At 41.1% G+C, this 20,595-nt stretch overlaps 1 protein-coding gene and 1 pseudogene across 1 annotated transcript; one reads left to right on the top strand and one right to left on the bottom strand.

The window, feature by feature from the left end:
• The window catches only part of LOC123718286, a 141,678-nt pseudogene that overhangs the window by 99,661 nt on the left and 21,422 nt on the right, over window positions 1-20,595 (top strand).
• LOC123718290 (pupal cuticle protein PCP52-like) lies at window positions 11,355-15,853 on the bottom strand. Its single transcript, XM_045674724.1, has 2 exons — window positions 15,755-15,853; window positions 11,355-12,073 (listed from the first exon to the last, which is right to left on the bottom strand). Exons 1-2 carry the CDS (start codon window positions 15,764-15,766, stop codon window positions 11,453-11,455), a joined length of 633 nt encoding a protein of 210 aa, XP_045530680.1. The 5' UTR covers window positions 15,767-15,853; the 3' UTR covers window positions 11,355-11,452.

Below are 20,595 nucleotides of genomic sequence, written 5' to 3'. Positions count from 1 at the left end.
GACCTGAAGCTCGGTGCCTTTCGTCGATATACAGGTCAAGCCCTAAATCAATCTTTACAATTAAAGAGAGTGGATCGATCTAAACACATTCTCTTGCGATATGCAGGTGAAACTCACAGAAATTTTCTCCTTACCGATGAAAATTTTTTCACGATTGAAGATTACTACAATAAGCATAATGTTAAAGTCTACGCTCACAGTTCTAAAGAAGCTGCTTAAGTGATCGGAGAGGTACAATGTCACATCATCCTGCATCAATGAAATAGTGCGTAAATATTGTTTACTTTTTGCTTTGACTTTGATAAATTTAATAATATTATATTACTTCTTTATAAAAAATTGCATTTTCATTTTTAACAGAACCTATAACTGGACTAGGTATCATAGGATTAAGTTTCCTTTGTTCTTTTGATAAACATGAAAAGGATTTTTTTATTATCTATGCTCATAACTTTTTGATAATCTTCTATAGCTTATGTCCATCCTGGTCCTGGTCTTTGTAGATATTGATGTCTTCTATAAAACTGTAGAATACTGCTATATTGTCAACAGTTTTCCGCAGCACTTTTGACAAGACTATATGTATAGCAAATCTTCGTTGTTAACCTGTTTGCTAGATCTGGTCGGTCTGGAGCGTTGTTCAAATTATATTTTATACCTTTTAAAGTACCCTGTACTGTAGCTAGTTAGTAAACAGTACATTATTCTGTAAGTGCCATGTGCAGGACCTTGTAATCCAATTAACAATCATTAATAGCGATAGGCATGACGGATTACAGAGGTGGTGGAATACAAAGGCCCTATTATAAACGCATGTTTATAAAATTGACAGTCTTATAGTTCAAAACAGTAACAATGCGGAACGTACGTCTTTGTTTAAGTGCACGTGTTAAATGAATACATAACGTGTTATAAACGAGTGAGCTGATTTACGTGATTTTGGAAAAACGGAAGATTTTTATAGATGTCGATAGCGTCTCCATCCGTGGACCGAACTAGATTATTGTGGTGTCAAATAAAACGTATGTTCAATATTCAGGTCCTGGTCAGGCAATAGTTATTAGGATATTCACTGAAATATCTTATCAAAAAGGCGCGCTAATTAGTGTATACCAATATTATAAAGAGAAAAGATTTAATTGTTTGCATTAAACAGGCTCCAAAACTGAACTGATTTGACATCTACTCACAATTAAAACCATCCCTGATGAAAATATGCTATAAATTACGATGGTGTTAAGGTGTGAAAAGACCAATAAATACTCCTATATGGTATAGACAATAGAGCAATGTTTTACAGTTTTATAGAATCAATATCTACATATGTCTAAAAATTTCTGCATTTAAAAGTCTGTTTAACGAAAGTTTTAGGCCTTAAAACCGCAGAGCAGAGCTTGCAGCAGTCGATGGTTTTAGTGCCTATGTAACTGTCGATTACTACATCTTGAAAGACAATAACAATAATCTTTATTTTTCCCACACTAATTTCAAACATAAACAAGTTACAGTTATTTATTATTATAAATAAATAAACTAAATCTCCTATTAAGGGGAAATGCTTGTTTGTGTGAGACTGATGCCTGCTAAAGGTAAAAGAACTTGTGAAACTGGTCATCAAGCCTTCACCAGTTCAGATCGGCAGGAGGTCTTAAAACATGCATTTTGGTATCCGTTATATCCGATAGATTTTGACAACAGCTCATGATTAAAACTTAAGCGAACTCAGTTTCCCCGAGCCAAAACTTGTAATTGCAAATATCTCAGAAAAATTATCCCAAAAAGGCGGTTCCACCGCTGCATCAGAGTTCTCGTCAAATTAATTTTTTGATCATTCAGTGGTAAATTCAGTCGTAGATGATACGTTCGAAACAACGCCCGACTATACCTCCCGATGTTATAGGGGAGATTTGACTGAACCCGTGTGGCAGCAAATTTAGACAAAGTCAGTTAAAAGTCGACATACGTCTTAAGACTTATCCCTACTTGCGTCGTTAAACAGATAAATACAACCCAGGGCTGTAGCGTTACTGACTTATACGAGCCCCGATGAAATTATCTCTGAGATTTTTTCTAACTTCATTATTTTTGTATATCTATATAAAATATTAAGCTGTTCTATTATCACATTTCGCGTTACTTATGTCATTTTTTTAATTTTGAACCAATGAACTATATTAGCTTTTTAAATTTATACATATTCTGTTTTAATTTCGAAGAAGTTTTAAGCAAAATAGTTCGTCTAATTGTTAATCGATGCAAAAGAGTTCGTCTATCGGTTAAAAGTAATTCTGTGTCATTTGTCAAGTCAGACAGTATAAATTCTAAAAAATTCAGTTTTCAAATACAATGGGTCGTGGCAAACCTGTGTGAAGAAAGCTCTCTCGCTTTGAAAGCGAATAATTTGTGAGTCATGCTCGCAAATCAAGTTATCAAATATCTAAAGACTTGATACTCCCCAGGTCTACAGTCCAATCTATCATTCAGCACTATTAAAAGAATAGAACGACTTCTTGTTTAAAAGAAACCACGCATCACGAGTGTAGTAGCTGCTCGAGCTGGAGAACTCACGGTGCAATGGAAGGACATGATTCACTGCTGTACAGAAGAAAAAGAGGTTGAAGTTTGCTAGTGATCATTTAAATTGGACGGGTCTAAATTTGAAGTGGCAGTTGGCGATGAAAGGAAAAAGTGATTCGGAACAAAATGAGGCATTTCATATTGATTGTCTCAAACGTAAAGTGAAGTTTCCGGCGTCTTTTATGATATGGGGCTTCATGTCTGCACAAGGTGTTGGTGGTATGCAGTTTGTGGATGGTTTTGTCAATGCTGCAAGGTATCAAAACCTTTTGGAAGAGAATTTACTGCCCTCTATTCCGTCACTTAAGCGTCAAGATTCCTTAATTTTTCAACAGGATGGTGCGTCCTGCCATACTGCTGGACAGCCTGCAAGGACAAGAAAGACGTGGCTACTGGCGAAAAGCATCCCTACAATCGAATGGCCATATAACAGCCAGGACTTGTCGACGATTGAAACCCTTTGGTGGAAAATGAAAAAAGTTCTCCGTAAAATCCATCAAGATCGCAAAGCGACTTGTAGCGAAACTCTTGGCTGTCAGGGAATCAATTACGCCTGACGAGTGTGCAGCATTGGTTTCAACCATGCCTCTTTGCATTAAAGCTGTCATTGAGAGCAAAGGCAAGAAAACTAAGTGGTAGACGAACTGTTAGGCGTGAGTGACAAGGGTAGAAGAATACTTTTGCGTTATTTCAGTAATGTTAACTTTAAAATGTTCTTCAAATTGTGGTTTACTTTAATTATTTTACCAATATTTACTTACTATATACGCTTTGCACTACATTCCATACTAGATAAACTATTGTGCATTGGGGCTCGTAAATTGTAAAATAACGCTATATTTATATATCTATATTTTTAATGAAATAGGCCGCCTACAGTCCGATATGTATTTAAATAACAATCTGTAATTGCGTGTGATTGGAACACCTTTCCGTGGCGACTTTAGTATTGGAATGTAACAAATATTTGACATTTAATAACTAGTTTACGTAGGTTTTTTTTTTTTTTTTTTTATAAAATAGGGGGCAAACGGGCAGGAGGCTCACCTGATGTTAAGTGATACCGCCGCCCATGGACACTCTCAATGCCAGAGGGCTCGCGAGTGCGTTGCCGGCCTTTTAAGAATTTGTACGCTCTTTTCTTGAAGGACCCTAAGTCGAATTGGTTCGAAAATACTTCAGTGGGCAGCTGGTTCCACATAGCGGTGGTGCGCGGCAAAAATTGCCTTGAGAAACGCTCAGTCGTGGAACGTCGGACGTCGAGGTGATACGGGTGGAATTTTGTATTTTGCCTCGACGTCCGATGCTGAAACTCAGCTGCAGGTATTAATCCGAACAACTCCTCTGAACACTCTCCATGGTAAATGCGGTAGAAGATGCAGAGTGACCCCACATCTCTACGCAACGCCAAAGGATCGAGCCGCTCGGAGAGGGATTGGTCATCGACGATTCGAACCGCTCTTCGTTGGATACGGTCAAGTGGAAGGAGCTGGTACTGGGGAGCCCCCGCCCAGAGGTGAGAACAGTATTCCATGTGGGGCCGTATTTGCGCTTTATAGAGTTGCAAGCGGTGGCCCGGAGTGAAGTACCGTCTCGCCTTGCTGAGCACACCAAGCTTTTTGGAGGCTAATTTAGCCTTTCCCTCCAAATGACCGCGAAACTGAACGTCGTTCGATATGTCAACGCCAAGTATTCCGATGCTGGCTGTGGCTTCAAGAAGAGTGTTTTCGAAAAGAGGAGTAGCGACAAAGGGTATTTTTTTCGCGGAAAACGCGCAAACTTGTGTCTTCTTGGGGTTAAATTGGACTAGGTTTAGTCTACCCCAGTCCGAGACTCCACGTAAAAGAGTTTCGACTTCAGACACAAGTTTGTTCCGGTACTCATCGACAACTGCCCGAGAAATACCTGCCCGGCCAGTGTAAAGAGTATCCCCAGTGCTGTCGTCCGCATAGCAATGAATGTTGCTAAGTTGCAACATGTCATTGCTATGCAGAAGAAACAGGGTCGGGGACAGAACACAGCCTTGTGGGACCCCAGCATTCACGGGTTTAAGGTCGGAACATGCTCCGTCGACGACGACCTTGATGCTCCGATCGGCTAGAAAGCTGGAGATCCAGTCGCATAATTTCTCAGGAAGCCCGTAGGCTGGAAGCTTCGAGAGCAGTGCTTTGTGCCACACCCGATCGAAGGCTTTCGCTATGTCCAAACTAACCGCTAGTGCCTCCCCCTTGGACTCAATTGCCTCTGCCCATCTATGAGTAAGGTATACTAGAAGGTCACCAGCTGAACGACCACGACGAAAGCCGTACTAATAATCGCTAATCAGCTGGTGGCCCTCTAGATAACTCAAGAGCTGGCCATTAATAATGGATTCCATTATTTTGGAGAACAAGGAGGTTATTGCGATTGGGCGATAGTTGGATGGATCAGAGCGATCGCCTTTTTTAGGGATCGGATGTATCGAAGCGGTCTTAAAGCACTTCGGGACAGTGCCGAGCGAGTACAGGTACCGGAAAAGGCGCGTCAGGACCGGAGCCAACTCAGGAGCACATGTACGCAGCACAATTGGAGGGATACCATCCGGCCCGCTCGACTTATGAATGTCCAAGGAAGATAGTGCTCTGCGAACAGAACGTTGCTGGAATGTGATTTCCGGCATTGAGTTATCACACCGCGAAATCGCCGGTGGTGATCTCCCCCGGTCATCCAAAGTCGAGTTGGACGCGAAGAGACAGCTCAAGAGGTCGGCCTGCTCCTTCGCAGTGTGGGCGAGCGAGTCATCCTCTCTGTGCAGCGGTGGTATCGATGGCTGACGAAAATTCCCTTGTACAGCTTTGGCGAGAGACCAGAAGGCTCGGGTCCCAGAAGGGAGTTGGGCCAATCTCTCGCCAAATCCGGCGATGTGCTCTGACTTTGCCTTAGCGATTTCCCGTTTGAAGGACCTGGAGGCTGAGTTATATGCTTTTTTATGTTCGCTGGTATTGGCATCACGAGATATCGCCGCTTCCGCCCATGCATTAAAGCATTCTCGTTTTCGACGCGATGCCGCCTTGCAAGAACGCTTAAACCAGGGCTGTGACTTGCCACCGATCGGCACCGCAGACAATGGAATAAAAAGTTCCATGCCCTGTAGAACCACTTCGGCGACAGAGGCAGCGACGGAATCTGGAGCTTCCGACGAAAAGCACATAGGCCCCCAAGGGTAGGACGCAAAGAAAGACCGCATCCCATCCCAATCTGCTGACCGATAGTGCCAAATACGACGACAACCCGAAAAACGGGGCCGAGGAGGGCGCGTAGTAGGCACAGTACTCCGGACCACACAATGATCCGATGAACCCAATGGCGGGTCAACAGAGACTTGATAGGTCTCCGGATGTGAGGTCAGCAGAAGGTCCAACAAAGAGGGTTTATGACCATCCACATCTGGTATTCGCGTAATCGCAGGGACCATTTGTGACAGGTCGTAAGCTAAAGCAAAGTCGTGAAAGGATCTTCCCGCCTGATCGGTGGTTTCCGAACCGAGCCAATCGGCATGGTGAGCGTTAAAATCGCCAAGTATCACGATTTCAGCGGTAGGAACCCCTTCGAGCAGGGAATCTGTAGCCATTTGGATGTGCTCAATGAGTCGCTCAGTTTCGGTATTTCCGCTATGGGACCTATACAGGCATGCGTAGAATCGCGGATGGTCATCGCAGTCTACGCGCAGCCAGAGGCTAGATAGGTCCCTTCCTTCAAGCGACCCGAGGCGACGAGAACAGATATCCTCTCTGACGTACACGCAAACTCCCGCCCGCAAAGTGAACCGCGTTAAGATTAGAGTTGAGCCCCCTAACATTGGTAAAGTCCACTGAGAGCGTGGAAGGGGATGCCTTCGGTAAATTCTTCCGTTTGCCCCGAGATCGAAACTTATAGTTTTTTGAGCAGTTTTTGCCCACCCCAGAATACGAAGGGCAGCCTGTGCATCCACCACCGAATACTGATTGTTCCGATGATGGACGCTCACAGGGGGATTCTCCACAGCGGAATCGTGTGGTACCCCCCTGGGGTAATCTCTGTTTAAACTGCATCTTCATATTCTGGGGGGGGGGGGGAATTGATGGGCTCCGGGAGTCTCACTCACCGCACGAAACGCGAGTACAATAAGATGAACCTATTGCATCACTTCACGCCGGTTTTCTGTGAGACAGTGGTACTGCCCCGGTCGTGCCTGCCCGATTGGCTGAAGCCCGAAAGCAACAGCATGGCACTCCCACTAGGTATTAAAAGAATTTAATTAGTAACCAACCCTCTAGACAGGCATATAAATTAATTCAGAAGGCAGTTCCAGTCCACCTAAATGTTGGAATTTAAGATGTTTGTTCACTTTTGATTGAGTCTAATGCTGATGTTACGATGTTCTCGCTATAAACTTTTAGTTCTGGGTCCTATGTATCGGTTTCACGAGACAAGTAGGTGATCAGCCATTGATTGGATGTGCTGGTATTACGATGTTTACAACAACATTTTAGGTCTGTGTTCTATCTATCTGTTTAACAACAATCTTTGAAAATGGAGCGGCCTTATACGTGGGAAGGAGGCTCTTTTAAGTCTAAATTAATTTACAAAGTACTTTGAGTTTGAATTCATATAAAAATTACTTTGCATATTTAAATTTATAAATCTTTAATAGCAAGGTTGTTCAACGACCTTTTACTATCGCAATTACTCTAAATCAAGTTTATCGAGTTTTAAGTAAATTGTACAAGTTATTTTATTACATTAAAGGTGACCTACAACCTACAACTGAACTGAATCGCTCCGACGAATATTTCAGCCAGTTTAGGTTTCCACGTGACCCACCAGTAATCAGATGACAATATTTTAGAAATGTCCTCATTAGAAAAACAAATATTTTTAAATCAAAGGGAATGGGCCACTGTCGATGTAGACACGAGGAGAAATTGGCTGGGCCAAAAATTAATCTGGAATTGTATAGGAAAATCACCTTTACGGCAATCAAAGTTTATAATAATTTATCAAAAACAGGAAAAAAAACTAGGAAAAGTTTTTTAAAAATTGACTCAATTTAATACTTTTGTAAGAAACATTATAATGAATTTTAATTTAATAACTTAATAATATAGTATTGTCTTTTGTTAACATAGCTTTTACCCATTGAAAGAAAACACTTTTAACCGGATTGAAGCTATGTATTATTATAAACTTATAATTATTTTACATTAAGTCACCGTAACACCGAACGCAAACGTCAGAAAAATTTAAAATTATGTAAAATAATTATAGGTTTATAATAATATATAGCTTCAATCCGGTTAAAAACTGTTTTCTTTCAAGTTAATAATATATTTTCAGTTTATCACTACAAATAATAACTATAATGTACGTAACTTCTATGTAAAATTCCTTTTGAGACAAATTCGCACGCCTTAACATTTTTGTACCATATTCTTGCAAATAAATTATTATTATTATTAAAGTACCATGCGCTCGTGACCGAACAAAATTGAATTTTTAGCTGTTAAAATAATACAATAGTTTAATTTAAACTTACTTTGAGTTTAGTAAGTATGTATGAAGAAATTATTAAGAAACAAGATGATATTTTCTACTTCAATAATAGGCTAAAGCAATCAGGATTTCAACTGGACCGTCTAAAGCTTTATACGATCCAGTGGTGGCTTTCATGACACAGCCCTGAGACAAAGTGTGAAAAGCTGAAAATGCGAGAGGCACAGAAGGTATCAAGGAACATACATAAGAGTCCCAGACCTAAAAGGTTGTAGGGAGAACATCGTAATAACAACACAGGTATTAGACTCAATCACACAAAGGCTGATCACCTACTTGCCTCGTGAAACAGATACATAGCACCCAGACTTAAAAGGTTGTAGCGAGAACATCGTCATACCTGAATACGCACGAAGGAAGACATCGTGAGGAAACCTTGGACCCTTAGAAGGCTGACCACCTACTTGTCTATTATGAAACAGATACATAGGACCAGACGTAAAAGGTTGTAGCGAGAACATTGTAATACCGACGTCATCTTCATGGATGGAAGTTTTCCACGGCCCGCTTTACTAGACATTTTCTTTTGCGAACTCGCGAACTGAGGTATTGACTCCCGGTGGTGTTAGGTGGAAGTTAGCGCTTATGTAGAAATGCTCTGTTAGCGAGTTTCAGGGATTCTTCGCAATTATATGTAAACTTAGATTGTAAATGTTTTCACCTGTCAGATCCTAAGAGCAAAGCAACGCTTCGTTGGAAATTATCGCTAACAAGCGATTTATTTAAGAGGGATATTAAAGGGAAACAGCAAATGCGTTCATGTAATTTACCCGTAACTATATAAAACTATTTTATAGTATATAACGTGTCATTGAGTATTTCAAAACACGGCTATATATTAATAAAACATTTTTATTTATCACATGACACAAAACGGTCATACATTGGTCGTATTAACATAAATATCTACGCCTGTCAAATCCTAATACAGACAGTTCAGTTTAATTCCGTAAAAGACTTAGATCGAATTACATCATTTAAGTATGACAATTGACACGTAAAAAGCTGTACGTCAACTGGTGCGCCGCCATCTTGTTTAGACAGGGTTTTGTTGGAATTAATTTGTTGAATTACCAATAACATTTTGTTATAGTTTTATAGTCTTCATTAAATAGGCACCAAAACTGGATTGATTTGATTAGAATTCTAAATCCCTCATGAGTATTGTCTAAATTACGATAGTTTTAAGGTGTGAAGATCAATAAAGATTCCTATATGCTGCGGAAACTATTGACATTAGAGAAGCGTACTACAGTTTCATAGAAGATATCAATATTAACATGTCTATGACAATATTCCATTCTAAGTCTATTTACCGAAAGCTCTATATTATTATATCTATGTGAATTTTAGGCCTTGCAACTCAGCCTCTTTATAAATGATTTAACGGTAATTAGATTTTTCGTAGTAAAAATTCACCAAAACCAATGCTTCAGAATAGAAGATTTTTTAAATAAACTTGCAGTTTTTGTCTTTAACTTATCTTATGAATTATGTTTAAGTTAATTTTAATAACTCTATTCGCACCCCTACCTACTTTTACTTCACACACACACTCAAATTAGATTGGTTTTAAAACGCTTTCTCTCTTGTTCGGCTGTCTCCTTCTGTAGCATTACTTACACACATGATACCACTATCACTGTCGACCATTTTTTGGATAACCACCACATTTTCTACTGGCACCCACCTTGACATACTAGTCGACTTCAAGTTCAGAAGGCTTTAAAGTCGCTTGAGTAAACAAAGGAACGTATGTAATCGAATCATTTTTTGTCGAGCTTTTTGCATCGTTCAAGGTAATACAACTTCCGCTTAATGGTTAGATTATAAATGTCAGTCTGACATTAAAACGTTTTGCAATGTATGCTGTTAGAATTCTATGCAGTGGTCTAGTGATTTCTTCTTTCATCCCTGAGGTAGTTTCGAATTCCGGGAACCGATATACTTGTTTAACACTCGCTCGTAGGAAGGGCTTTTCAAGGCTGGTAAAGGCTGATCACTAATTGTCACATGAAACATTTAATTAAAGGTTAAATAAAATTACTTTGAAGTAGCAGAGTAAGGACGCAGTTTCCTTCGCTCTATAATGAATGTATAATTGTATGAACCTCTAGAATCAAAGGTCATTCCTGACCTTTCAAAATAGTGTACTTTTGCAGTGTTCTAGTTACGTACGTAGTAACTGTGCAAATTAAATATGGATAGCGGTTATTATATAAATAAATTAATAGTTATGACAAAGTTTATTTCCAATCTTTACTAACAATGTACTGTTTAAATTTTAGTCACTCGTTATACTAACGGCACCATTGATGGGGTCACGTGTAAAGCTCTTCCTGTTAACCTTTTTTAATCTTTTTTAAGGGTGTCCTCTTCTTCATCCTCTTGTTCCTCTCCATATTTTTGTCTTAGTCCAAAGACTGTTTTTTGTGCATCTTATGATAATGATTAAAATTGACAACATGCATGGTTATTTTTTGTCACAGGATATCTTTTGTATAATCATTTAAGTTATTTAATGGCACTCCACATGTGACCTCAAAAAGTGACGTTTGACAGACAGAGTTGTTTTTTTTCTTCTTGATTTTAAAAGGCAAGTGGCATAAAACAAAGTATGAAGTTCCTTTTATATAATTGAATTATGATAAAAATTACAATCGTACCAAAGAAATGGTACATTCAGATTGATTAATTAAGCCAGCCAATCAGTCATATAAAAATAGGAATGCAAATGTCATTTATTGTCATGATGGTTACATTAATTAAGTTATTTATAAATGTTGTGAAAACTTATGGTCTCAATACTCTCCCTGTAAGAGCAACTTCGCCTTAAAAATCTTATCATCTGCCCCTAATCCGTTCAACATTACACGGCAGTGATCTATAACTTCTAGGAAAGTGATTAAATAGTTTGATATTGCGTATTTTTTTTAATACGTCATGGTGCATGTATGCACCCACAGCATGTATCTATATAGTTTTATTTTTTTAATAGTTTTTGATACTTTTTACATAACTGCTTTCAGGATATTTAAACTTGATATCAATTAAATAATAAATATCTATATATGGAATGTTAAATAATTATTGGAGTTCGGAACCAAGTATTATGTGTCAATGGACTGGTATATGCGATGTCCAAGTTATAGAAAAATTATTAAAGGGCTTGGGAAGTTGTAAGATTGGCCAATAATGTAATGAAATAGACTATTACATTTATTCACACATCCTCGCCTGTTTGTACAAAATTTACATAAATATCTGAAGTGAGTATTTTTTTTGGCTAAAGGGTTATCACATATTACCATGCGTGCGCGAGACCGTGGATTCCGTGGGAGTACACGGGAGCGTGTACGTAGGGAGCTGGGTGAGTTTGGGAGAGGGATGAAGTGGCGACAGACTGAGCGCCGGCGTAACCGTGACCGTAAGCCAAGGGTCCAGCAACCACTGGTGCAGCGACCACGGGGGCGGAGTGAACCAATGGAGCGGCGTGGACAAGAGCGGAGTGACCGACAAGTTGACGGGCTACGTTAGGTGCGACACCGGCGGCGGCACCGTCGATCTGAGCTTGAGCTGTCTGGGCAGCGTCGACCGCTTGCCAGGCGTGGTCTTCGGCGGCGTTGATAGCGCGACCTTGAACTTCGGAGGCCTGGTCATGGTATTCGCGGGCGGCGTCAGCGGAGGCACGGACGTGGTCGGAAACTTCGACGTAGGCGTCGATGTCAGCGCCCTGGATGTCACCCGGTGGGATGGTCGGGGCTACGGCGACGGGGCCGTGCGCTAGGGCTACCGGGGCATGGGCCAAAGGTGCCAGTCCATGGGCCAAAGGTGACAGCCCATGGGCGTAGGGCCCGGCGAGACCGGAGTATGCCAGCAGACCGCTGGGGCCGGCTGCGGCGCAGGCGAGGACGGCGGCGGCAATCTGGGGACAGAAAATTCCAAACGTTACACAACACTTCACTGGTATCCAGGCGCTACAATTATGGGCCTTGGTCATTCCTAGGCAAGTAGGTGATCAGCCTTTTGCCGCACAATGAACAAGTTTGGCGTCGCGACGTGACGACCCCATCGCCCACTGGTGAAATAACCTGTGACAGAGGTTATTTCACCAGCGCAATCAGTCAATCCCTTCCTAGTGGGAGTGCCATGCTGTTGCCTTCTGGCTTCAGCCAAACGGGCAGGCACGACCGGGGCAGGACCACTGTCTTTCAGAAAACCGGCGTAAAGTGATACAAAAGGTTCGCCTTCTTGTACTCGCGTTTCATGCGGTGAGAAAGATTCCCGGAGCTCATCCCCCCCCCCCCCTCTACACGAAATATGAAGGTGCAGAAGAATCAGAATCTACCCCAGGGGGGTACCACACGCGCTTGCGGTGGAGAATCCCACCCACGGCGTCCACCACCGGGACACTCAGCACCCGGTGGTGGACGCACAGGCTGCCCTTCGTATTCTGGGGGGGGGGGGGCAATTCTGCGCTCTTTAAAAAAAAAATATCGGTCTCGGGGCAAACGGAGCAATCCAACAAAGGCACCCCCATCCACACTCGCCGTGGACTTCACAAATATTAGGGGGCTCAACTCCAACATCCACGCTGTCCTCTATCATTTAGAGACTGCGAAGCCGGCCTTGCTCTTTCTTACCGAGACTCAGATTTCCTCCCCGGCTGATACTTCTTACCTCTCCTACCCGGGGTACAAATTGGAACATTCATTTGTGCCGCGGGCTGGAGTTTGCGCGTACGTCCGAGAGGATATCTGTTCTCGTCGCCTCGGGACGCTTGAAGGAAGGGACCTATCTAACCTCTGGCTGCTCGTACACTGCGATGACCATCCGCGATTCTACGCATGCCTGTATAGGTCCCATAGCGGAAATACCGAAACTGACCGACTCATTGAGCACATCCAAATGGCTACAGATTCCCTGCTCGAAAGGATTTCTACCGCTGAAATCGTGATACTTGGCGATTTTAACGCCCACCATGCCGACTGGCTCGGCTCTGAAACCACCGATCACGCGGGCAGATCCTTTCACGACTTTGCTGTAGCCTACGACTTGACGCAAATGGTCCCTGCGATTACGCGAATACCAGATGTGGATGGTCATAAACCTTCTTTGTTGGACCTTCTGCTGACTTCACATCCGGAGACCTACCAAGTCTCTGTTGACCCGCCATTGGGTTCATCAGATCATTGTGTGGTACGGAGCATTGTGCCGCTCACGCGCCCTTTACGGCCTAGCTTTGCGGGCTGTCGCCGTGTGTGGCACTATAAGTCAGCAGATTGGGACGGGATGCGGTCTTTTTTTGCGTCCTACCCTTGGGGCCCATTTGCTTTTCGTTGAGTACTCCGGATGCCGTCGCTGACTCTGTCGCTGATGTGGTCCTGCAGGGCATGGAACTTTTTATTCCATTCTCTGTGGTGCCGGTCGGTGGCAAGTCCCAGCCTTGGTTTAGGCGTTCGTGCAAAGAGGCTTTGCGCCGTAAGCGTGAATGCTTTAAAGCCTGGGCAGAAGCGGCGACATCCTGTGATCTATCGGCGAACGTAAAAAAGCATACAATTCAGCCTCTAGGTCCTTCAAACGGGAAATCGCTAAGGCAAAGTCAGAGCATATTGCCAGGTTTGGTGAGAAATTGGCCCACCTTCCTTCGGGAACTCGAGCCTTCTGGTCTCTTGCCAAAGCTGTCCAAGGGAATTTCTGTCAGCCCTCTATTCCACCACTGCATAGGGAGGATGACTCACTGGCCCATACTGCAAAAGAGAAGGCCGATCTTCTAGGCTGTCTCTTTCAAACTCAACTTTGGATGATCAGGGGAAGGAACCACCGACATTATTGCGGTGTGATACTACGATGCCTGAAGTTACATTCCGGCAACGTGCTATCCGTAAACATTTATTTTCCCTGGACATCCATAAGTCGAGCGGGCCTGATGGCATCCCCCCAATTGTGCTGCGTACTTGTGCTCCTGCGTTGGCTCCGGTCCTAACACGCCTTTTCCGGTACCTGTACTCCCTCAACACTGTCCCGAAGTGCTGGAAGACAGCTTTGATACATCCGATTCCTAAAAAAGGCGATCGCTCTGATCCGTCCAACTATCGCCCAATCGCAATAACCTCCTTGTTCTCCAAAATAATGGAAACCATTATTAACGGCCAGCTCATGAGGTATCTAGAGGGCAGCCAGCTGATTAGCGATTCTCAGTACGGATTTCGTCGTGGTCGCTCAGCTGGTGACATCCTTGTATACCTTACACATAGGTGGGCAGAGGCAATTGAGTCCAAGGGGGAGGCGCTGGCGGTAAGTTTGGACATAGCGAAAGCCTTCGATCGGGTGTGGCATAGAGCACTGCTCTCGAAGCTTCCAGCCTATGGGCTCCCCGAGAAATTATGCAACTGGATTTCCAGCTTTCTCGCTGATCGGAGCATCAAGGTCGTCATCGACGGAGCATGCTCCGACCTTAAACCCGTCAATGCTGGTGTCCCACAAGGTCCCACTGTGTCCTATCCCCGACCCTGTTTATTCTGCATATTAATGATATGTTGCAACTTAGCAACCTTCATTGCTATGCGGACGACAGCACTGGGGATACTTTTTACACGGACCGGGCAGGTATTTCTCGGGCTGTTGTTGATGAGTGCCGGAACAAACTTGTGTCTGAAGTCGAAACTCTTTTACGTGGAGTCTCGGACTGGGGTAGACTAAATCTAGTCCAATTTAACCCCAAGAAGACACAAGTATGCGCGTTTTCCGCTAAAAAACTCCCTTTGTCGCTACTCCCCTCTTTGAAGGCACTCTCCTTAAAGCCTCAGCTAACATCGGAATATTGGGCGTTGACATATCGAATAACGTCCAGTTTCGCGGTCATTTGGAAGGGAAGGCTAAATTAGCCTCCAAAAAGCTTGGTGTGCTCAGCAAGGCGAGACGGTACTTCACTCCGGGCCACCGCTTGCAACTCTATAAAGCGCAAATTCGGCCCCACATGGAATACTGTTCTCACCTTTGGGCGGGAGCTCCCCAGTACCAGCTCCTTCCACTAGACCGTATTCAACGAAGAGCGGTTCGAATCGTCGCCGACCAATCACTTTCCGTGCGGCTTGATCCCTTGGCGTTGCGTTGGGTCCCTCTGCATCTTCTACCGCATTTACCATGGGGAGTGTTCAGAAGAGTTGTTCGGTCTAATACCCGCAGCTGAGTTTCATTATCGGACGTCAAGGCAAAATACAAAATACCATCCGTATCACCTCGACGTCCGTCGTTCCACAACTGAGCGTTTTCTAAGGCAGTTTTTGCCGCGCACCACCACTATGTGGAACCAGCTGCCCACTGAAGTATTTCCGAACCAATTCGACTTAGGGTCCTTCAAGAAAAGAGCGTACCAATTCTTGAAAGGCCGGCAACGCACTTGCGAGCCTTCTGGCAATGTGAGTGTCCATGGGCAGAATATTACATAAAAAATAAAAATAAAAGTTTTAATTGCACACATAGAACAATCCTGACACGAGACCTCAGGGCATAGAATGGCTTTACTAGGCTAACTTTCACATAGCTGCAGTTAATGCATAAGCGACCTATATCACTAGGTATTAAATAACCACTGTGAACTGACCAGAAATCTCATCGTGCACTTCGGTTGACTGCTCGAGAGCTACTGTATGCCCTAGTTGTGTTTTGGCGCGTATTTATACACGCGGCCGGCGTGGTGTGCGCGAAAAAAGTAAGCGGCGCATTTTTCAAGGGCGCGGAGGGTGGAAGGAAGTTCGAATTTAAAATTTGACCTATGCATTCTGTATTTGAAATTTCATTCCACTTTATTAGGTTTTAACCTTAGTAAATGTAGGATTCTTCCGCGGTGTATTTTTAAAAGCGCGGAGGGAGAAACTTCGAATTTTAAAATTGACCCATGCGTTTATTCGAAATATGTTTTTCACTGTAGTCAAGTAGATTGTTGTCGCGTATTTTAAGACGTAAATAATAAATTTCAATTTCTACGTATACATCTACGAGTCATATTTTTGATACCTTGAAATGTTTTATGACAATTAGTCTACTTAGTTAGTTAATTCGTTATGTTAACTGTGTCTTGGAAATATCATGTTTCTTGTAATAATAAAAAAAACAGAGGCGCTACAACCATTTTAGGTCTGGGTTTTTTGTGTATCTCTTTCATATGTCAATCTAATAGGAAAATAGGTGATAAGCCTACTGGGACGGACGCCGTAGTGTTGGGTCTAAGGCAAGTCGTTTTCCTCACGATATTTTCCTTCGTACGAGCAAATGCGATTTAAAAGTCCATTGTTGCACATCCGGGGATCGAACCTACGACGTCAGGGATGCGAGTCCCCTGCTGAAGACACTAGGCCAAGACTTCTTAGACCAATATCCACACTTTTTTTATAAAACAGGGTCTCTGATACCCCCAGTGATAACGCCCATGACCACTCTTAAGGTGAAGGCTTGCAAGTGCGTTGCCGGCCTTTTAAGAATTGGATCGCTTTTTGAAGGATGAAACTCAGCTAGAGAATTAGAGCAACCGCCTGCGTTCCGTGATGACTTCTTATAGGCAAAGTGATAGTTTTTGGTCCTTCGATATTTTCGAGTGAGCGTTGGGTGCGCACATCCATTGGCATAACTGGGGATCGAAGCTGGACCCCAGGGATGTTGTTGAAGCTTGCACACAGCTTCTTACTCTTAATTAAAACAAACGTTTTAACACAGAAATGTTTAACACAAGTTAAAAGCAGCCATAGTCCGAGGCGGAAATCTAAGGGTATAATTAAACGTGTTACTCCCACTAAGTTTGATTTTAATAATCCAATAAACTATTTACATATATATTTATATACTCAATGGCCTTTACTAATAAGATTGAAAAGTCCCTGGTTTAATAGTCAAAATATTGAGTTCTATGTAAAATGTATTAAGTATGATTCAATCATACACGCTCTATAGTTACATAAGAAATTATTTACATATACTTTATGTAATATTTTTCAAATAGCAAAAAGGTTAGTCGAAATCACAGGAGATCGAAGAACTGGCAGGTACCTCGGACAAAGAATTAGTCCTATTCAACGGGACGATGCCAGTATCTTCGGAAATTTGCCTAAAGGGACTCCTTTTAATAATATATTTTAGTTATTTATTTTTTAAGATTCGTAGTTGTGTTATATTAATTTGTTTTTTGTCATTTAAGCTGTCAGATTACTTTATATGCGTTAAATATGTTTTAATTAGTATTTTATTCATGTAGGTAATTAGGCAAAAGTTAGAGGTGACTTTGTGTTTTATTTTTGACTCGTGGTCGTCGTTTGAATTTATACGGTAGTGTGTTTTTTATTGAAACCATTGAAATTTGACCTATATATATATCAAAGAATTTGAACCTTTTTGATAGATGCGGTGTATGTTTTGAAGTCCCTAAAAGTAAAATAAAGTGTGATTGGTCAATCATACAAGCTCTAAAGCTATACGGTGTACAAATCAAAGAATGATACACTTTAAAACACTAAAACTACATTATTCTCAACCTACATAGTAATAATAATAATTAAAAATTGATAAATAGAAAAAAGTAAGAAATTAAAAAAGATTCGTCCCTGCGGTAGACCTTTATTGCTGGCATATCCTCGCATTGTTGCGATACTTATCTGATTAACTACATTATATTATATTAGTTACCAATATAAACAGTATATTTAAAGAAACAGAAAACTATATAGCTTCTCAAGTCAGCGATTATTTTTAATTTGTCGAACAAAGTGCATTTTTAAACACGTTTTAAATTTGATGACCTTAAAGATAGCTTGACTTATAAACTTACCAAAAGATGGCGTTAGTTGCCTTGGTATTAAACTTTGTGATTTTTAGTAGGCGGTCAGCTTGATTGGGTATAATTCCGGTATTACGATGTTCTTGCTAAAACCTTTTAGGTCTGGGTCCTATATATCATTTTCATGAGGCAAGTAGGTGATCAGCCTTTGCCTGAATGGATCTAATGCCGGTATTACGTTTCGTACGAGCGAGTGTTTTCACGAGCAAATAAGTATACAGGATATATCAGGGATAATAGTCTAGTCAAATAGAGCTGAAGAAGACCGTCGAAAAATGATAGCCAGGGAGCTGGCGAGCGTTTAAGTAGACGATTTGCTCGTATTTAATATTAATAAAGGTTCGGACCAATACGACACAATTTTCTTAATGAATTAACGTTGCTGCGTTTTTAGGCTACAGAGATTTAAATCTGTAAAAAATCGATACTAAACAGCTCTTCTCACTAATCCTCTTCCTACCAGGTCATAGTTGGGGGACTTGGGGTTGGGTTACCATTCTACCAAGGGACAGAGGAATGTTGAATTGCCAACCACTTCATCAGCATCAGCTATCCTCGCGCTACGACGTAATTTACTAAAGCATATTACTCTTAAGAAAATATGCAATAACACTACTTACAGCCACTATTAAATATTTTAATACATAGAACAAAGTCGGTGTTCAAAGACTTGTAACTCGAGTTCTGCTAAAGCGGTTTTCATTTCATCATCATTTGATTTGTAAAATAAATAAATGATTCTCGAAAGTCATAGTGACGTTCTAGAATCATTTATTTCACCAAATTAATTAAAGAGTCATATTAAAGGATAATACAATACATTACACCAGATATAACACGTATCTATACTAATATTATAAAGAGGAAACATTTGTGTTCGTATGTATGTTTGTAATGTTACGCAAAGCTACTGGACCGATTTCAAACATTCTTTCACTATTAAAGAGCTTTTTTTTAATGAGCTGAAAACTGCATCTTCACTGACTAACTGAAAAAAAAAAATAGGGATTCCTAATAAAAATGCAATAATATAACCTATAACTAATAAATATGCAAATATATAAAGTGTGTAAAAATTCTTCATAAAAAATCTTTCAAGCGTGCGCTGTGAAATCTATTGGTGATAGAACAAAATAATGTTGTACAGTATTATAAAACGTATATCTACAAAAATAATGCTTTACCCATGGGCAATTGTGTGTTGGCCTATCCCGAGTCAGAACTCCAAGACATGAAATTATTTTAAGTTTTAAGTTTAAGTAAGTCTCTTCTCTGATATTATAGAAGGAAGTTTTGCATTTTGAACTTTTGTTGTTCATTTTTATCAAGCTAATAATTACTATTAAATACTCCTACCTACTTTTTTCAATGACTGAATCGAAAAAATTGCGATAATATCAATTTGAACTTGGTAGACGTGTTTTAAATGGTTTTTTCGTTGTAATGTTTTTTATGGGGAAAACTGGAGTGATACCGTTGACAGGAGGCTCAACGGGAGTGATACCGACTCCTATGGACAGTCTCAATACCAGAGGGCGGGTGCGTTGCTGGCATTTTAAGAATCGGTACGTTTTTTGAAAGACACTAAGTCGAATTGATTCGGAAATACCTTCCGCTTCCTTAGCCCACGCCTTACAGCTGAAATGGAGAGGTAGGCCGTATTGCGAGGTGTACAGATAAAAGATGGACCGCCGAAGCCTCCACAGACAGGAAAAGAAAAGTGGAAAGACCACAAAAGCGATGGTCTGACCACATCGAAAAGGTTTCTGGAAATAAATGGATGTAGCAAGCAAAGAACAGATCCATATGGAAAGTTCAGGAGGATGCCTTTACCCAAAACAGGTCCATACTGAACACAAATGGAAATAACAAAAACTAACACCCATTTAATTTGTAATTTTTATTGTATGGAATTAAAGTGGCCCTATTATTATCATTCAGAGCAGTGGCCTCAGCGTGTTCGATCCCCGGCTGTATGCCTATGGACTTTTTTCTGTGTGTGCATTTAACATGAAGGAAAACATCGTGAGGAAATCGGCTTTCCCGAGACCCATAAAGGCGACGGCGTGTGTCAATTACGAGGAGGCTGATGCGAGGCCTATTAGATTGACAAATCATGAAACAGATACGGAATCAAAGGCCCAGGCTACATTGGCTGTAGGTATTGACTTTCTTTATATTTATTATTATTATCTCCCCCTGAGAAGTAGGTTCCACACTGATGATAACAAAGTATATTTTTTTATCTGTGGGACGCTTCGCACTTCTTTATTTAACGATGTTTTAATGAAACGCTACTCCATTGTTAATTAAGTTACAATATTGATTTTGAATATAATTATATGATAAACTTAACATTAGAGACTTAGTTAATTAATGTAGAAATATAAATACATTAATTAACTAAGTCAAAATAAATCACAAGTATTGTAAACTATCACTTATGTAACATAATATAATTTGTGTGTTATCTTTGTACTATTTAGTCACCTTAACTATTTATAGTCAGAAAAGTGTATCAATAATTCAATAAATCTGGAAGCCTTGTTGTGTGTACAAAAAATATAAAGGATTTTAAAATAAAATCGCATATAATTCTCGAAACAGAACTAAACTAT

Source organism: Pieris brassicae, chromosome W (assembly GCF_905147105.1).
Source record: "Pieris brassicae chromosome W, ilPieBrab1.1, whole genome shotgun sequence".
NCBI lineage: Eukaryota > Metazoa > Arthropoda > Insecta > Lepidoptera > Pieridae > Pieris > Pieris brassicae.
This window is presented reverse-complemented; position numbering and strand designations above follow the sequence as displayed.